The sequence below is a fragment of the Melopsittacus undulatus genome, chromosome 4 (genome assembly GCF_012275295.1).
Source record: "Melopsittacus undulatus isolate bMelUnd1 chromosome 4, bMelUnd1.mat.Z, whole genome shotgun sequence".
Lineage (NCBI taxonomy): Eukaryota > Metazoa > Chordata > Aves > Psittaciformes > Psittaculidae > Melopsittacus > Melopsittacus undulatus.
In genome coordinates this window covers 36,882,829-36,900,335 of record NC_047530.1, presented here as the reverse complement: position 1 = coordinate 36,900,335, position 17,507 = coordinate 36,882,829, and the positions used below count along the sequence as shown (strand labels likewise).

General features: G+C 42.6%; 2 protein-coding genes across 5 annotated transcripts in view; one reads left to right on the top strand and one right to left on the bottom strand.

The window, feature by feature from the left end:
* Positions 1-21: 21 nt before the first annotated feature.
* On the bottom strand, positions 22-11,926 carry ALDH6A1 (aldehyde dehydrogenase 6 family member A1). Of its 2 annotated transcripts, none has more exons than XM_034062296.1 (12): positions 11,910-11,926; positions 11,410-11,475; positions 9,064-9,138; positions 7,556-7,717; positions 6,890-6,968; positions 6,030-6,332; positions 5,219-5,340; positions 4,779-4,968; positions 3,882-4,063; positions 2,227-2,406; positions 1,929-2,027; positions 22-1,523 (listed from the first exon to the last, which is right to left on the bottom strand). In XM_034062296.1, exons 4-12 carry the CDS (start codon positions 7,667-7,669, stop codon positions 1,419-1,421), a joined length of 1,374 nt encoding a protein of 457 aa, XP_033918187.1. In that variant the 5' UTR covers positions 7,670-7,717; positions 9,064-9,138; positions 11,410-11,475; positions 11,910-11,926; the 3' UTR covers positions 22-1,418. The 2 variants fall into 2 exon arrangements, with proteins under 2 accessions (XP_033918187.1, XP_033918186.1); XM_034062295.1 differs by lacking the exon at positions 11,910-11,926 and adding an exon at positions 11,723-11,808.
* A 235-nt stretch (positions 11,927-12,161) lies between these two features.
* LIN52 (lin-52 DREAM MuvB core complex component) overlaps positions 12,162-17,507 on the top strand; it is a 44,897-nt gene continuing 39,551 nt past the window's right edge. For 2 of the 3 annotated variants that reach the window (XM_034061909.1, XM_034061908.1), the window contains exons 1-5: positions 12,162-12,221; positions 12,296-12,370; positions 12,519-12,556; positions 13,371-13,437; positions 14,462-14,545. In XM_034061909.1, the coding sequence (XP_033917800.1) occupies positions 12,203-12,221; positions 12,296-12,370; positions 12,519-12,556; positions 13,371-13,437; positions 14,462-14,545 (283 nt within the window). In that variant the 5' untranslated portion in view covers positions 12,162-12,202. Of the gene's footprint in view, positions 12,222-12,295; positions 12,371-12,518; positions 12,557-13,370; positions 13,438-14,461; positions 14,546-16,276; positions 17,195-17,507 lie in introns of those variants that run through there. The other variant, XM_034061910.1, reaches the window with a different exon arrangement.

Here is a 17,507-nt window from a genome sequence, read left to right as displayed (position 1 = left end):
TAATGTCTTACCAAGGAAGAGTCATATTCTACATAAATTTATTAGCATGTTTTTAATTTGTAATCAGACTCAAGGTAGGATTTTCCTCTACAGTATATCAGAGGAAAAAACAAGATACAAACATTAGTGAGTGCACAGCAATTGCACTAATACGTAACTGTTACTAGGCATCTTCACCAGAAGGCAGGATACACAGTGTTCACATTCAGGTTGTTTAATTAGAACAAGTAATGGTTACAGTCATTAGAATAATATTATTTTACATGGGTGCTTGAATGAGTTCCTTGCAGATCCCTCATGGCTGCATCATCTTCCAGGAACCAGGAATAAAAATATAAACTCTCCAGCTCCAAATGCACAGATTCTTAAAAACGGCGTATGCCAAGTCTTACCCATCTCCAGTAATGGGACCTGCATTCCATGGAGAACATTACTGTATTTGAGCAAATGTGACAGTCAACCACTCAACACAAGAAATAAAGCTACAGTCAGGAAATGAAACCAACAGAAGAGGTTCGTGATTAAAAAGAGTTCTTTCTTGCTACTGACCTGTCTACTTACTGTCCACCCAGACCCACATGATGTGACATGAAGATACATACACATTCTTACACTTCTGCTTCCACAGTTTAATTCTGTCACAGGATCTGTAGGCACATATCTGTTAGCACAGTGAAAAAGGCACTGAACAACTTCCAGGTATAATGGAACTGACAGCAAGCTGGAGAATACAAGCCACATGCACAACAGGAAGAGAAGTTTTCAAGCTGTCAGAGGCACATTGAAGGTCACTGTAACACACAGGATTTTCTTCCATCCTCAGACAAGCAATCAAATATGCTTTCCTGAGAAATCCTTAGAAAGCTATTTCCCAAGTGTTCTGGAGACTGACATTTTCAACTCCCAAACTTGCTGTCCTCATTGTACGTAAAGTCACTTGTATGGGACACCCAAGGAATCCCAGATACATAATTCAAAATGAGTACTCTGATTTGAGGTGAACTCAAAATCTTAACATGCAAGATAAAGAGCTGAAAGAAAATTGCTACAAGATGTAACCAAGAGTGAGTCACTAAGGCTAAAGAAACTGAAGTGAAAACCAGAGGAATGTTCAAGTTCAGAGGGTCTGGAAAAACGCAAATCAAGACCTATCTTACTGTCTGCCTTTTCAGTTTTATAGCGGTTTTGTCTGCAGTAGGTTGTAGATAAAAAGTTGCATTCTGCTAGCTGAAAGACACCGACAGCAACAGAAAACCCAGACTGTGCATTACATGAGCCTGCCTGATCTGCTCAGAAACAGAGGTCCTCAAGAAAACAGAGCTTTCTATTCATTCCTAAGAAAATGATGATAACTGGGACAAAGCTGGGAAGAGCAGCATAGAAGAAGGGCACCAGGAGCACCATCTGCAAAGGCTGATTTAGTTTCCCATAGTTGGCATAACCACAGCAGGCTTGGTCACAGTGGCATCTTCCTCTTTCCATTGTGAAATGATAGTTTTCAGCTGCGTGTAGAAGTACACTCCCTGGAGGAAAGTAGAGACACGTGAAGCAGATATTTGGCCTTATGAATTCTTCAGGTCTGTTTTAGTGGTGTATCAAACAGCTTTTGGTTTTTCTACAAAAAGGTGATTGGGGACAATTCCTGTCAGCCTATTCTTTTTACCAGTTCCCTAAAGATTCTGATTCTGTGAGAAAGTTTGCTACTTAGCTCTTGCTCCCTTCTCAAACTCCTAAAAAAAGGCTTGATAGAATTGGCTACTGTAACATGCGTTATGGTGGTTGTGATCACTGTCTGCACTTCAGTTTCCTGGTTGAGAGGGCTTCAAAGTCTCCTTACTAATAAGTTCTGACAACCATCTTGCCATTGCCATTTGTAATGTGATTTATCAAAGTTCAACCCAATAGCGCACTCCAAATCAGCAAGTTACCTGCTTGCCATAGAAATTGGCATCACCTCTGAAAGAAGCACGGGAACCAGTGAAAGAGAACATGGGCAGAGGTACTGGGATTGGAACATTGACACCCACCTATAAAAAAGGAAAGCCACCATATTAATCACAAGAAGGAACAGACTGCAGAGCACTCTCTGAAAGCTACCACATTTTGTTTCCTTAAATCTGAGGCTGAGTACTGTTGGCTGAGTAGTCTCTGATCAGTCACTACAGCTGGATGGCTACCCATGGTAAATGGTGAGTACTAACAGCAACAATTTTAGCTTGAACATACCTGCCCTACATCTACTAAGTGAGAGTATTTCCGAGCTGTGGCTCCATTGGTGGTAAAGATTGCAGTTCCATTTCCATAAGGGTTGCTGTTTACCATCTCAATGGCATCATCCAAAGTATCTGCTTCCAGAACCACTAAGACAGGTCCAAAGATTTCTTCCTTGTAGCAAGTCATGTTTGGCTGCCAAGACAAACAGCAGAAAAAGCAGCTTGCATATAGAATATAATAAACAGGGTAAAATATAAATATCCCAGTAGATTGGATAAAATAAATATGCATACTGCTAATGCTCGGGGCATTCCTTGGATCACCCATCATACTGCATTGCCAAAGGCCATCCTTCACTCCTTGGCTTTTCACTGTTTCCCATGCCCTGGCATCTATATAGTCCACTAAAAAGGGTACTGCTTCTCACCTCAAGAGCTCTTTCTGCTTTCACCACCTGCCTAACCTCACTTACAGGTCTACTTTGACCAAGGCTGATTGAGACTGGGATAGTTTAATTCAGTTAATCCTATTAATTCAGGATAGTTTACTTCAGTTTTTGTTGACAAAGTGATTAGAACCTGCTGTCCAACTCAGTGTCCAGGATTTATGTCTGATAATTAGCACATCTGATACATACAAAACCGCCAGCTAGAGAGTACTTTAATCACTAATAGCTAGTACAGCTAACTACAAAACATTCACTTGACAAGTTTAAGTTTTACATAGCTTACTAAGTTATTAACTACTCTGTAAGAAAACTAGGAATCATAAAACTACAGTGAAATATTTGCTTCAAATACCTAACAGTATTTATGACACACCACAAGAAAGTGAAGCATTTTAAGATGTTTAATGAAAACGAGACAAGAAAATGCTGAGCTATACTAAAAGCCTGAGTTATATAATAGCATAAAATTAATAACAGCATAAAATTAATAAAGTACAATAGCAGAATTATTAAAATTGGTTTGATCTCATGGAATCACTCACCAAAAGGCCTATGAAGAACTGATTACTTAAATATCAAGGAACCATACCAGCTAATTGCATGAACACAAGAGAATGAATTTAGGTATAAAAACTCACGTAGATGTACCTAGTAAAGAATATTTGCCCACAGTAGTGTCCATCTCTTGCACAACATGCATTATATTGAGAGGCTCACTCAATAAAATTATGGATATATTCGTCAACCAGGAGGTTTTTGTACATTATATTATTCTCATGAAGCTTTTCCAAGTATTTAAATTTTGCTTCTTTAAGTCCTTAAATTGCAAACTGCAGGAATGTATAACAGAGGAAGGAAAACGGCAGGTTTGGCTGTTCATACTCCTCCTCAGGAATCAGGTGCTAGCCACTACTACAGATAGTACACTATGCTCCATGGACAGTTGGTTTAACATGGTATAAACTGCCCATATCTCGTTTTAGTTGTCTGCAATCCATTCAATTTAAGATTATTAACCGCATTCAGAGTATGTTCCAAATTCTTCTATCACCTCCACAACAGTATGACAATGAGTACTTCATTGGAATTGTGCAAGTGAAGGCTGAGCTGTTTAGGGGCTCTCTATGTGGTGATTATTGACACTGACTGATTTGAGTAACCCATTTTTTCAGTTGTTCCTGCAATATATACTATCAAGCACTTGTTTTGGTCATCTTACCTTGACTTTGGCAAGGATCGTTGGCCCAACAAAATTGCCGTTTTCATAACCCTTCACTTTGACATTACGTCCATCCAGAAGAAGGCTGGCACCTTCCTGTACTCCTTTCTCAATCAGATGGCAAACCCGCTCCTTAGCCTGGGGACTGATTAGAGGCCCTAGGTCTGCTCCAGGCTGGTCTCCTGTGAAGAGGCAGAGATGCCAAGTTTTTAATCCTGACAGCTTCGTCTTCACAGGCATCAAGGAGCTAACCACACCGGCAGGAAAAATGTGAAATTCATGATGTTTCTGAGACACATAACAAAGATTGGAGACATTAATGAAGAACAGTAATATCCTGCAACTCTCACAGTCAATAAGTAGCAGAAGCATAATTTTAGATCACTGGGAAGCCAAAATTCAACAATGGATTCTTCTCAGAATGGAAACTTTTCTGTTTTGCAGGACTTTATTGAACATAAACAAAAGATCATTATCCTAGTATTAACAAGCCTAGTTTTTCCAAAGTACTTGTTTCTATTTTTCCTTTTTATTGCATGCTTACTAAAAATGAGAAGGATCTCCCAAGTATATATATATATATATATATATATATATATATATATATAAATATATATATAAATATAAATGGTAGGTTTGAGTTAACCATAACCTCAAAGCTCTAGTTGAAACAAGACCTATCCTGTAACCTTGCATCAGAGTCATACTGCCAAGCCTTCCTACATATTCCTAACTCCTGAGTCTAGGGCTGTGTTTCCCAATCCAGACAATCTGCTAGCTCCTACCTCTACACATTAAATTTATAGTGCAAATAGCTTCAAGAGGCACATTGCAACTGACCTAAAAACCTACAGTTGTACAAAAGTGAAGTACCTCATAAATTATCACAGTCTGTACCTGCATTTACACGTAGATTTTTGGCTCTATCCACAAGCTCTGGCAGCCATTTCTGAGCTTCTCCCACTAGAATTGCTGTAGACAGGGCCATGCAGCGTTGGCCAGCTGCTCCAAAAGCAGCTCCAACCAGCTGGTTCAAGGTGTTCTCTTTGTTGGCATCAGGCATCACCACACCATGGTTCTTGGCTCCCTGAAATATAACACATCCACAGTCTCCCATTATTAATCACCCCAGCCCACTTCTCTAGCTCTGTGGCAGTATCCTCATATAGTAGCTATGTCTCTGCTACCAACAGGCTGGCAAGAAGGGCAGCCTCATCACTTAACTAACTACGAGTATCAAAGTCAGCTCCTGTGGCTGAGTGGCATGGTCTTTCTTAACATTCACAGGAGACAGAGGTAGTCTACATGCTGAAGTGTGCTCTGTTCAGAGGCATTACCATATTGGCCTGGACTCTCTTGCCATTCCGGGATCCTCTCTCATAGATGTACTCGCCAGCTTGGTTAGATCCCACAAAGCTGATTGCTCTGATATCCGGATGGTCACAAATGAAATTCACAGCTTCAAATAGGAAATAATACATTATAGCTGTGGTGCACAAATGCTTCCCTCCGTTCCCATCCCCTCAGTGCTAAATCTATGTATCTTTCTTCTCAAAATTCCATATTTCTTACACCTGCGTTCCCCCCACTGCCTGTTTAATGCCTCCTTCCATTAATTTCTCAGCATGTGTACTCCTGCCCCTGTCCTCATACACTTGGTTCTCCACCATCTCTTCATGTTTTGAGCATCTCTCAAGGTGCCTGAGTGATGCCAAAGCAAAGTAATTGTTGTCTGTTTGTACCCTCATGGTTCTGAAGCTATTTGTGTGCTGTCAAAAATACCATCTTAGGAGGCAAGAATACTGGCATCCACTGCATATTTAGTGAGGCATTAAATTCTAGGTTAGGCTTCCTTGTGAAAACAGATGATTTATCTATATATTTCAGTTGGAACTTAGGTTGCTAAATACCATTGAGCACTTAACATCCTTTGGGAACTCTGATCCCAGCTCCCAAAATTTTGTCCACTCTACGTATCTCCTGAAGAACTGGTACAAGATGGCAGAGAATCTCCTAGTCACCCCCCTGAAGCATTTGTTCAAACCTGTCTAACAACTTCAGTATCAAGGTCTCCAAATGGTACCTCCATTGATCACACACCACAACACTTACACACTCCAGCCATCTCCCAAGAAGGGCTATTATTACCTTCATGTTGTCCATGGATGATATTCAGGGTCCCATCGGGGGCACCAGCATCCTGAAACAGCTTGGCAAGGAACATGAGTGCTCCTGGCACACGCTCAGATGGTTTCATCAAGAAGGTGTTTCCACAAACCATGGCCATAGGGAACATCCAAAGAGGAATCATGGCTGGGAAATTGAATGGTGCGATTCCAGCACACACACCCAGAGGAAGGCGGTAGGTATAAGTGTCCATGTCTTTAGTGATGGAGGGCATGGTCTCTCCCAGTATGAGGGATGTCACACTGCAAGCATGTTCAACCACCTCTGCAGCAGAAAGGGCAATATGCCACTAGATGATCTGTTACCCATTAGTCCCCAAACTCCCTTCTTACCACTGCCTTGATCCAAGTTTGCTTCCCAGCCTCCTTCCTACAACTTAAAACTCATTGTGCTCCAGAAAATCCCTTTGCTCTGCAAGCACTGTGAGCTCACTGTAAATGGATTATCTCTCAAGTGCATTATATGCCCAAGTGATAGGAACAAAGACACACAGCCCCTGTAAATGCAGCACAGGTACAGTATTTCTGTACCATCTGCCAAGAAACCTTAGTCATCTGAGTACAAGCAAGAAGTTTTTACCCCTTCAGAGCAATCTGTAGTCACTCCTATGAAAAGGAAGGAACTAATAACTTGGAAGTGATTTCAGGAAACTCTGAGGGAACTTTTCAGGTTAGAGTTACAATTGCCCCTTTTCTTTCAGTAGGAGGCTATGAAGGGAGCTACATGTACAGAACCCCAGAGCAATGAGTTGCTCAGAAGACCTCCTTCCCTCAAAAGGGTTCTCAAAGCCCCTTTTTTAACAGGAGCAGCCAGCAGCTTACGGAGGCCTCGGAACACATCTCCCTCAGCATCAGCCAGGGTCTTCCCTTGCTCAAAGGTGATGAGTTTTGATATTTCTTTCTGAAAATGGAAACCAGAAAGTTTATGAATGTTAGAAAAGTGCCTACCCATGAAATAGGGTGCAGGGATAAGACAATTTAAGAGAGCGGAAAATCACAATTAACAGACTGAGGAGAACTTGGAAGAGCCACACTGACTGATTTGCTCTTTATAGACAAGAAGCCAGTAAACCACGCACGTGCACAAAAAAAAAGAAAAAAGTGGGTTGGCCTGTACTGCACAGCTTTCAGATGTCACACCACAGACACACTGGAAAAGTAATCAGGGAAACCCAAAGACATAGTAACATATTTCTCCCACTTCTTTACCAGCTGGCACACTCTCCATCAAGGCTGAAAGTTCATTCCTCTTGTGGTCTTCTGGTAAAGGGAGGAATGCAGAATAATACTCCCTAAGAAGCACTGCCTCTCTGTCCCCATTTGATGGAGAGTGCTTTGCTACACCTCTCAATGCCAGTGTCTCAGTTGGCTTCTTGATTGTAGCAACAATGCCTCATCAAGAACTATGTAAACCCCAAGTCTCCCAATTCCTAAAGTCAACTGCAACACATTCAGCAACAGCCATCACACAAAGCCATGCTGTCTCACCAGATTGTCCTTGATGAGTTGTTGATAACGCAAGAAGATCTGCTGGCGACTCAAAACAGAAGTTTCTGACCAGGTCCAAAATGCCTTTTTGCAAGAAGCCACAGCTGCCTCCATTTCACTGGCTGTGGCTTTTGGTACACGGCTAACCACTTCATTTGTGGCCTGAAGGAAAAATCAAACTGCAGCAAAACTCAATTTTTCCACCTGTTCTTGCCAACAGTCCTTTCACACCACACACGTAACTTCCTTGTTCTAAAAGGATCTGAGGGGAGAGCACAAAAGAGACTCCTTCCTTGGTGTACACAAAAGGCCTGGGCTACAATCAGGAGAGTTTTGAAAACCTGCACTCTACACATCTCCAATTTGGCACCCAGAAAGCTGCAAATGCAATGCTGATTTTCAAGTTGGGAGTTGAAGTGACTTCTCTATTTGAAAACTTCCAGTAAGTGTAGACTTCTGTGGACTGTGGTCTTTTCCTTCTGCATCATTTTGGCTCATCTGCTGTCCCTCTTGCACATTAAAAAAGGTAAAGCTCCTTATGAAAAAGCAGTATCTGGCTGTGCACTGGCACTGATGTTAGTTTACCTAGACCATTAGGCCATAGTAAGATTTTTACCAGCAACCTTAGTTCTACAGTATTTTAACTTTAAAAGCTTGTCTTTGCCAGTTTAACTTCCTTGTAATGCACTCTTAAAAATTAAGTCTGCTTTGACATGACAAAAAAAACCAGGGACATCACTAAGAGAGAAAGTACTCAAAATGAAAGAAAATTAAACAAGAACAGTGGTTGCCACATATAGACCAAATGAGCTTCATAAACACAGCTCACTGCTCTGATCTCCACACAGCAAATCAAAAAGGGCTTTACAGAGAAAAGCTTTAGAAATCACTAAGTGCTTACTGGGGGGGGTCAGAAGGGTAGGAGTTATGAGTGCAACCTTATTTGTCTATGGTGGAGGACTATGACAAGTACAAGTGCTACTAGTCTAAGATTATTTTGCACTGCATAGCATCTAACCTATAACTTCACTGTGATCATTGTGTCTCACAGTTAGAAACTCTCTGAAAGGAGAGGAGCTTCAGCTGTCAACATTTTTTATCTTGGTCTGAGAGTGAAATCAGTCTCTATCAGGACTCAGCTGGCACCAAATCACACCTGGTTGATTTCACATACAGGGTGAAAGAAACCCTTCAGAAATTTGACATACTGATCACAGAGCCTGTCTATGAGCAAAAAAACCATAGGTGGAGTTTAAGCTTGCTTTCCAGAGATCAGGGGTTTACTACACAGGGGAGATAAAGGAGGTCATCACTTTCATAAGACTGACATTTCATGTGAAATGGAAATTAAGAAGCAATTACACAGTGTAAAATACATCTTAAGCTCCAAGTATAAACCTTTCTCACAAAATGTATGTACTTTCCCCTTTTGCCAAATGCTTGAACAGAGGCACAGACCCTTGCTGCACAGTGATCACTAATATATAAGCTGAGACCATTTAACTTACCGGGTTATGGATATCAATCCATTCAGTAGTTTTGGACTCAACAAACTTCCCATCAATGAAGAGTTTGGTTGTTGGCTGTGGGGGACAAAACACTGGACAGTAAGTGTTCTTCATCTCAAGGTGCCTAAACACCAGTGTGCCTTCATCATTTACCACTATACTACCTGCAAGAGAGTCTAGATGCAGTATTTACAGCAAGACTCAGCTAACTGCTTAGGCTGAAATTTTTCATGTTCTCTGCCCCATTTTTTTCCTCACTTCACACCAAAATGGCCAAAATTCTCTCCATAAAAAGTTATAGAAAAAAATATATTGCTGTGCTTATGTTCAGAACTATTTCAATCTACTTAATTACCTATTTACTAAGACAACAGAAAAAAACTGCAATAAGTGGTCAGAAGAAACCTCATTAGAATTCCATGTACCCAGTGCACACTGTCCTATGTGTTTCCTTTCTATCCAGCCACTAAGTAGGTTCATCTCTCCAGCTAATAGCTACAGGCATAAAATAGGACTTCCCCTGCTCCCCACTTGGTCCTGCAACTGAGAGCAAGAAACCTGCATCCGCAGATTTCACACTGACTCTTCAGGCAGGCAGCACAGAAAACAGAACTTTCCAACTCAGATGCAGAAAAGATGAAAGTTTGGAAGAAGGAGTTCTGGTAAATGTAGAACAGAAGGAAAAGCAGAGGTAGAAGCTATAACTAGCACTGGATAGGCAACAGAACCGTATCATGCAGGAAAACAGATTGGGACTGTATAAATGAAGAAACCAGAATCTAGGAGTTGATATTTGGAGGTAAGGAGAGAACGAGGAGAAAGCAAGAATCAGTTAATCATGACACAGAACACTGGCTTGGGGAGAATGGATAAGAGGAAGGGGAAAGAGATCTGCTGCATGAAGAGAGCAATGCTGCATGAAGAATAAAAATGGGACAGATCAACAGAACTGGGATATAAACCCAAACATATCAAGAAACTCTGTGAAGAAATCAGGATGTGGAATTATGAGAGGGAGATGAGGATTAGGATGCTGTCCAAGGTGTAATGAAGGGAAGAAGATCAGAGAAAGAATCAGGAATATAAACGGTGTTGACTGGACAAACAATGATAGTGAAAAGTGGAGGAGAATGAAAAAAGTGAACAGCAATGAGAGCTGGACAAGCAGAGAAAGCTAGAATGAGAAGTACAAAGTAAGGCTGTTAACAGATAAGCAAGACCTAGTGAATTAGGATGTAAAACCAGGAGTGAATCAAGAATAAAAAGTTGCGGATGATTATGTAGCTGGAATTACACTTGAGAAAGAGAGGCAGAAGTCTGTGCCTATGAAAACACAACCCGTCTAGAACCTGGAAGGAAGCGCAGGAAATCTGAGTCCCTTGACTGAGTTTCCTGACTGTCAGAATAGGTCTCTTCAGTGCACCTACAAGCTCCAGTAATTTGTGACCCATGTGGGCTTCAGTGCAGTGGAATTTAAGGATAAATTTGTTTTCAAATTGCTTCAAAGGGGCATCTAGAAAATCGCACATACAACAAAAAATATTTTAAGTGAGCCAGAAAATGCTGAATTAAGAGCGATCACACTATTTCCTCAAGATCACCACCTTTTTCCTGTACAGAATGAGACTGCTGTGCTTACTACAAGGACTGCAGCAAAGCAAACGTTTTGGAGAATTATGATTTAGCTGTTCAGAGCCTAGAGAGTGTACAGCCATGAATACTGGAAGAATAATGGCACTATAACAGTTAAAGTTCTTCAATACTGCCCAAACAAAACCAGATTCTCTCTCTGCCACAAACAGATGATATGACACCCATCCGCAGCTCAATACCACCTTTTTCACATATTATCATTAGTCATATAGTCTACATTAATTTTTGCCGATCTTATTGTAGGAATATTACACATAGTAAAAGAAATCTAAAATTCAGAAAAAAAACCCGGCGTGCTTTTTAAGGAACATGGAGAAAACATTGAGCTAACATATCGTCCTTAGGGGTATACCCGCTGGGCCAGGCAGGGCTCGATCGCTACATGGAGTAACGCGGGATGATTCCCTGGACGGCTACCCCGGGACCCGCGGCGGGAGCGGCCCGAGACGGCGCTTCTCAGCTCCGGAGCCAAACTAATCTGGCATTTAACTGTTTCCCCCGCTCCTGCTGAGCGCGGGACCCTCCGTGCCCGGTGCACGGGCAGCCCCCAATGTTTGCTCCAGACACACCCACTGGGAGCCTCAGAGAAGGGAGCTGGGCTGGGCTGCCCCACACTACCTCACGAAGGAAGACTCCCCACGGCCCCGCAGCCTCCCCCACCCTCCGGCTCCGCTCCGCGGGACGGACACTCACCACCGAAGTCGAGGAGAAAGAGGCAGCGGCTGAGGTGATCCAGGGGGCACCGGGTCTCCGCGGCAGCTGGACGAGAGGGGAAGCACAGAGCAGCCCGGTTCCTCAGAGCTCCTCACCGTCTCAGACCCCCCGCCCTCCGCACGAGTCCGTCAAATCACCTATCCCCTGCCATAGGCGGCTTCCCCCTCGGGACCGCCTCACCTACTGGGCCAGGTGAGCCGGGACCCCCCCAAGCCGCCCGACCGCTCCTTTCCCCTCCCCTGTCCCCTCCTGCCACGCCGACCCGGAGCCGGAGCTGGGGCCGGGGCCTCACCCTCAGCGCCACCCGCCGCCGCCCGCCCCAGGCACCGCGCGCCACCGCCGTAGCCACCGCCATCCCGGCCGAGGGTCGCTGCACCGCGCCCCCTCGACGGCGCCTCTCGCCCCGCCCCCTCCCTCCCGAGGCCCCGCCCCCGCATGCTCATTGGCCTCCCGAGCACCGGCCTCTGCCCCTGCCGTACCCCCTCCGGCGGGGCTCTCGCGGCGTTCAGCCAATCGCCGTCAGCGAGCCGGTGGCCCCGTCCCCCTCCTGCACGCCCCCCGTGTCCGGCCGTGGATTGGCTGCGAGAGCTACACCGCCCACTGACAGCGGGAGCCTCCATTGGCCGAGCACCGCCCCCGGTGACGCCTCCCGACACGTGGGGTCCGGGGGTGTGGTTTGCTGTCGCTCTCTTCCTTCGGGCTCTGCCGCGAGGGTGGGGTCACGTGGGAGGGGCGGGGGGGGAACGGCGTCGCGTCACGTGAGGCGGGCGACATGGCGGCTCCCGCGGATGGTAAGGCGGGAAGGGTTGTTGGTGGTGTTGCGGTGGCGAGGCCTGGGTCGGGCTTTACCCGTTCTCTGTTGCAGGCGCTGATTTGGAGGCCTCGCTTCTGAGCTTCGAGAAGCTGGACCGCGCCTCCCCGGACCTGTGGCCAGAGCAGTGTAAGTCTGACAGCTGCGGGCCGGCCGGGCCTGGCTCTTCTTCGGGTGGCTCTGCGGTGCGGGACTTGCGTCCACAGGGGCCGGGCGGGTGCGGGACGCTGCCGCCAGCGCCGCTCACCCATCGCTGCCCTTCGTTTTGTTTTGGCAGTGCCTGGGGTTGCTGAATTCGCCGCCTCCTTCAAAAGCGTGAGTTATCGATTGCTGCTTTGCCTGTCGCGTTTTCCCCTTCTCGTCTGATTGTAGCTCCGCTGTTTCCTCTTGCGGCCTGCAAATCTTTGTTCAATGAAGTGTATCTCGAATATAACCTCAGTATGTGCTAGCATAATTAATCCTTGTGTGTTTAATATCTCTGTTTTGTGCTTTTAATACCTTGTGCAGCTGTGATTGAGAATTGCATCTTGGAAGAAATGAAAGGATTTAAACTAGGAAATCCCACTTGCTTTCACCACACCCCCCCCCTTTTTTTTTTCCTTCCTTGCAGTGCCTAAAGGGGGCCTACAGGGAAGCTGGAGTGGGAACTTCTACCAGGGCATGTAGTGACAGGACAAGGGGGAACTGATTTAGACTGGGTATAAGGAAGAAGTTCTTTACTGAGAGTGTGCTGGGGCACTGGCACAGGTTGTCCAGAGATGCTGTGGCTGCCCCATCCCTGGAAGGGTTCAGGGCCAGGTTGAACAGGGCTTTGAGCAACCTTGTCTAGTGGAAGGTGCTCCTGCCTGTAGCAGGGGGGACACAGCTAGATGAGCTTTAAGGTCCCTTCTAGGCCAAACCATTCTGTGATTCTGTGTTATGATGTTCATACTGGCTTTGTCTTGGGGGTGATAGTATGTTTTGGTTTTTTTGTTGTTTTTTTTTTTAGCTATAAAAAGTCTGAGGAAAGCTAGCAAACAAGATTAGACATAAAAATATGTCTGCAGAGTATCTGGAGTTTTCCTGTCGGGGACTTCTCTGTATAACTAAAAATGCACCTGAGTATGGACTTTTTTTTCCCCCAAAACAGCCTATTACAAGTTCCCCTCCCAAGTGGATGGCTGAATTAGAAAATGATGATATTGACATGTTAAAGGGTGAGTATGGACATTGTGGGTAGAAAGTAAGGTCTCCAAAGCAGATGGGAATTCAGTACTTATTTAAGAGGCTTAAAATATGTTCTTTAAATGTTTTGTAAGTGGTGCTGTGGCCTCAGGTCACTAGCCTTCACATTTGCAGAATCTCCAGCTCAGGAGTTTCTCTGTCCCATTAATGATACACCTTTTTCATGAATCCAGTTATCTCCAAAAGAATATCTAAATGTCAGGCTGACTTTTCAAAACAAGCATGGAGGAATCAGCTGAAACAGTGTAACGTAAAAATACATTTCAGTTACCATGCTTACTAGTCTCTCGCTTTGTAAGTATAGTGGGTGTCTCTTGTATTTTGAGAGGTGGCATGAATTTGTTGGTGGAGCTTAGCTGATCAAACTTGGTGAGCAGTATAGACTTATTGATTGACATGTCCAGAGATTTGGTGCCCATGCACCTTCACTCATAGATCTAGAATGTCTAATCAAACACTAAGTCTTGTATGAGCAAGTTGCACAAGGGCTATCTAGCATGTAGATTTGCTGCATGTTACAGCTATTAGTTTGAAGTAAACATCCTTGAGCATGTTCTGCCTCTTTTGTGAATTGCAGATAAGTTGTTATGCAGTGGGACAAATTATCTTTGACTTTCTGCAAGAAATGTGCTGAAACACACATTATTAATGTTTATAATATTAATGTACATTCCCTTGCATAATGTTATAGCTTGTTCACATAGCAAAATGAATTTACAAGAACTTCCAAATTATGGGGCAAGTTAGCTCATTGCAATTGTAGCAGATTACAGCATGAAACAGAGCAGTGGCTGTCTTTTTCAGCAAAAAAAGCTGGTCTTTTCTCATTATGTTAATATCAGGTGCGCTGTCAATCTGAATTTAGAACATGCTCTGTTCACTGGAAATAGATCTTGTCAGAAGTATGGCTTAAAAGTGCTCTGTGAAGTGTTAAACAGGTAAACTACCATTAGATGGCTACAGACTGTTAAAATTCCCGCTTTTCTCTCTTCTTAGAGTTAGGGAGCCTCACTACTGCTAACCTGATGGAAAAAGTTCGTGGCCTGCAGAACCTGGCTTATCAGCTGGGACTGGATGAATGTAAGTGCTGTACACAGGTGTAACTGACTGCATTGCAAGTCTTCCCACTAAAACATGTGGTCAGGATACATCTGTTGCTGTAAAAATGTGTTGATGGATTTGGCAAGTGTCTGACAGTCACAGTGACCTTCCAAAAGAGGATGAGAGCGCAAGCTTGCATCTCCAACTTGCAGCCTACTTGCATGGGGGAAACTGTGCAGGGATAACAAGTGGTCACATGTCAGTCTTGTGTTGTCTAGTGGCACATAAACTTCTGATCCTGACTTAATGTTGCCTGAGATTAATCAGGTCACTTTGCTTAATTTCCTGCTCAGATGCTAAAGCTGTTTCTTGGAATACTTGTGGCAGTGCTTCTGTCAAACTTCATGGGTGACTTTCAGTTGTGTATAGGATTCTCCTGTCACTCTGGTGTTCAAACATTTTTCTGCTTCTGTAGCTGTTTTCTGTGGTTTCTTTCCTTTTTTCCCTCCCCCCCACCCCAGTTGTGCTGGGAGGTGTTGTTGAGTACTAAAGTTTACCTTCATCCCTCTTACAAGCCGACAATTTTTATCTTTTTTTTTTTTTTTTTTTTCTCACAAAGAAGTTGCTTTCACCATCACGTTTAGAATTCCAATGTTAACAGGTTGATCCAGCTTTGAGGATGTCAAAAGAGTATTGCATTTCTTTTAAATGTGACTTGTACATACTGATACGTTTAATTATTTTCTGCTTAATTTTGCCCTGGTGTAGACCTTAGCTGCAGTTACTCTTGGGCTACACAAAGCACCAAAAGTTTTAAAACTTACAGGTCTTTCACCTTCCTTTCGGTGGGTAACAAAAAAGCAGTAACAGGTATTTAGAATCTTCCTCACTGTAAACCTAGGATATCCTAACGCTTCCTTATGCACAGATCATTAAGCCTACTTTACCATACTCTCTGCAAGTTTGTTTTGCTTTCAGTGCTAATATGTTACAACTATGTAAAGCATTTAATGGGGTAGAAGTTAAACTATAACAATATAAAACTGAGAGAGTGGATAATGGTTTGTTTTCTCAGTTAAGCTATAGGCTTAAATGTCAGATAGCTAAATGTTCTGCTAAATGGAGTGGAAGCAGAGCCTGAGTTACATTAAGGCTGACAAGGTTGTTGTTTCATTAGCAATATTTGTTGCATGCATTCCATTTATTTTTTCCTAGAACAAACAAATACAGAAAGAAGACAGAGTGAACAATGAAATATCTTTAGGTCTGGCAGTTATAACCCCTAGTCTATAGTAACTGAAATACTGGATTTTTAAGCTTTGTGAAACCTCTCTATAACTTCTTGTTTCTGGAGTCTGTTTTCCTTTACGTTATAATACATTGAATGCTTTATGTGTCATATATTTCTCTTAAAAATTTAACAGAAAATTAGATGCAAAGTTTGAACAGAGCTTCTCAGGACTATTTTTCTTAGTACTGTCTTTAAATTCTTTTCTCTTACAGACTTAGATAGTTAAGAAAACAAGAAATAAAATTCAAAATACCTTTTTAATAAAGTTGATCGACTTGTTTTGGTCCAGAGGTATTGGATTTGATTATATCTTTGTGTATTGAAATTTAATAGTAGAAATTGAACTTGTCTGTTTATTGAAAGTCGTGACTGTCAAAACCAGGATTAAAACCACTGCTGATCACTCTCCTCTAGATGGCAGGATGAGGCTGCCGGTAGAAGTCTGGCTACTTTTATTTTTTTATTTTTTTTTTAAACAGAACTACTGTTTCAGTCATGATTTGAAGTTCTTCTTATCAAGAATGAGTTTTGTGACGTTTCCTGTTCTCAATGTGCAACGTCTTTTTGTTTGTTTGATTTATTTGGTTGGTTTTTGTTTATTTTTTTACAGTATCTTTAAACTTTTTACCTGTATTGACTGTGAGAAACAGTTCTGCTTCACTCTGTTAGGAATTTACTTTTCCTTCTAGCTGTCCTCTTCCACGTCCCATCTCAAATGCTTTATATTTTAAAGGCTTCTATTTTCATCCAAGTTATTGGTAAAATACTGTACAGGACCAGTGTGATTCCTGCAGCACTCCATGACAAATGTAGCTATTGAGTGACTTTGTAGTTATGCTGTGAGGTCTGTTATTGAACCAGTTTACAGCACACTTCATGTTAATTTTGCATTAGAATTCATCAGGCAAAGTGACAAGTGGGATTTGGTATCTCTTGAAAAGTTTATATATCAAGGTACTACTGCAATGATAAAACTGAAATCTGAGCAATTGATTTACCATGGTGTAGTTTGATAAATAATTACTGAATTAAATACTTTGTTTTTTAAATTCTCATAAACTTTCTTATTTTGCCTATATAAATGTCTATATAAATATTCTTGACAAATTTAGAACAAATGTATTGAATGTTTTATCCATCTTCACAGCTTTTGTCTATGAATGGTTGAGTACTATTATCTGGATTCCACACTCTTATTTTCCTGTTTTCCCAGACTCTTTGGCCATGGATTTGCTTTTTTTTTTTGTTTGTTTTTTGCTTCTCATACATCTCTGTTCTTTACAGCTAACTTCCTCTCCTCTTTTTCCCATGGGGTTACCTTTGCTTCTGTAACTCTGGCTTTCCTATTTTGAATGCCCCATGACTTCTGTAAGTCAAATTAAATTGTTTATGCATAACTTACGTGTTCTTACCTGCTTGTTTGATGCCTGGTTTGATTTACAGTTGTCCTCCACTTTTTTGAAAGTAGCCAGTTTTACAGTCACTGGTCTGCATTTTAAGCTGCATATTCTCATGTGACTTAAATGGTTATATCTTAATTAGTAGAGTTCTGTGAAAGTTCTTCTTTATCAGATGAAACTAAATACACTTGCCCTGCTTGGCTTGTAACAGTAAGTTCAAGGAACAGATGACTAGAAATGTCAGAGGTGACTTTTACTGTTAGAGGTCTGAGATACAGTGCATGTCATTCAGCTGGAATAATTCCAGCAG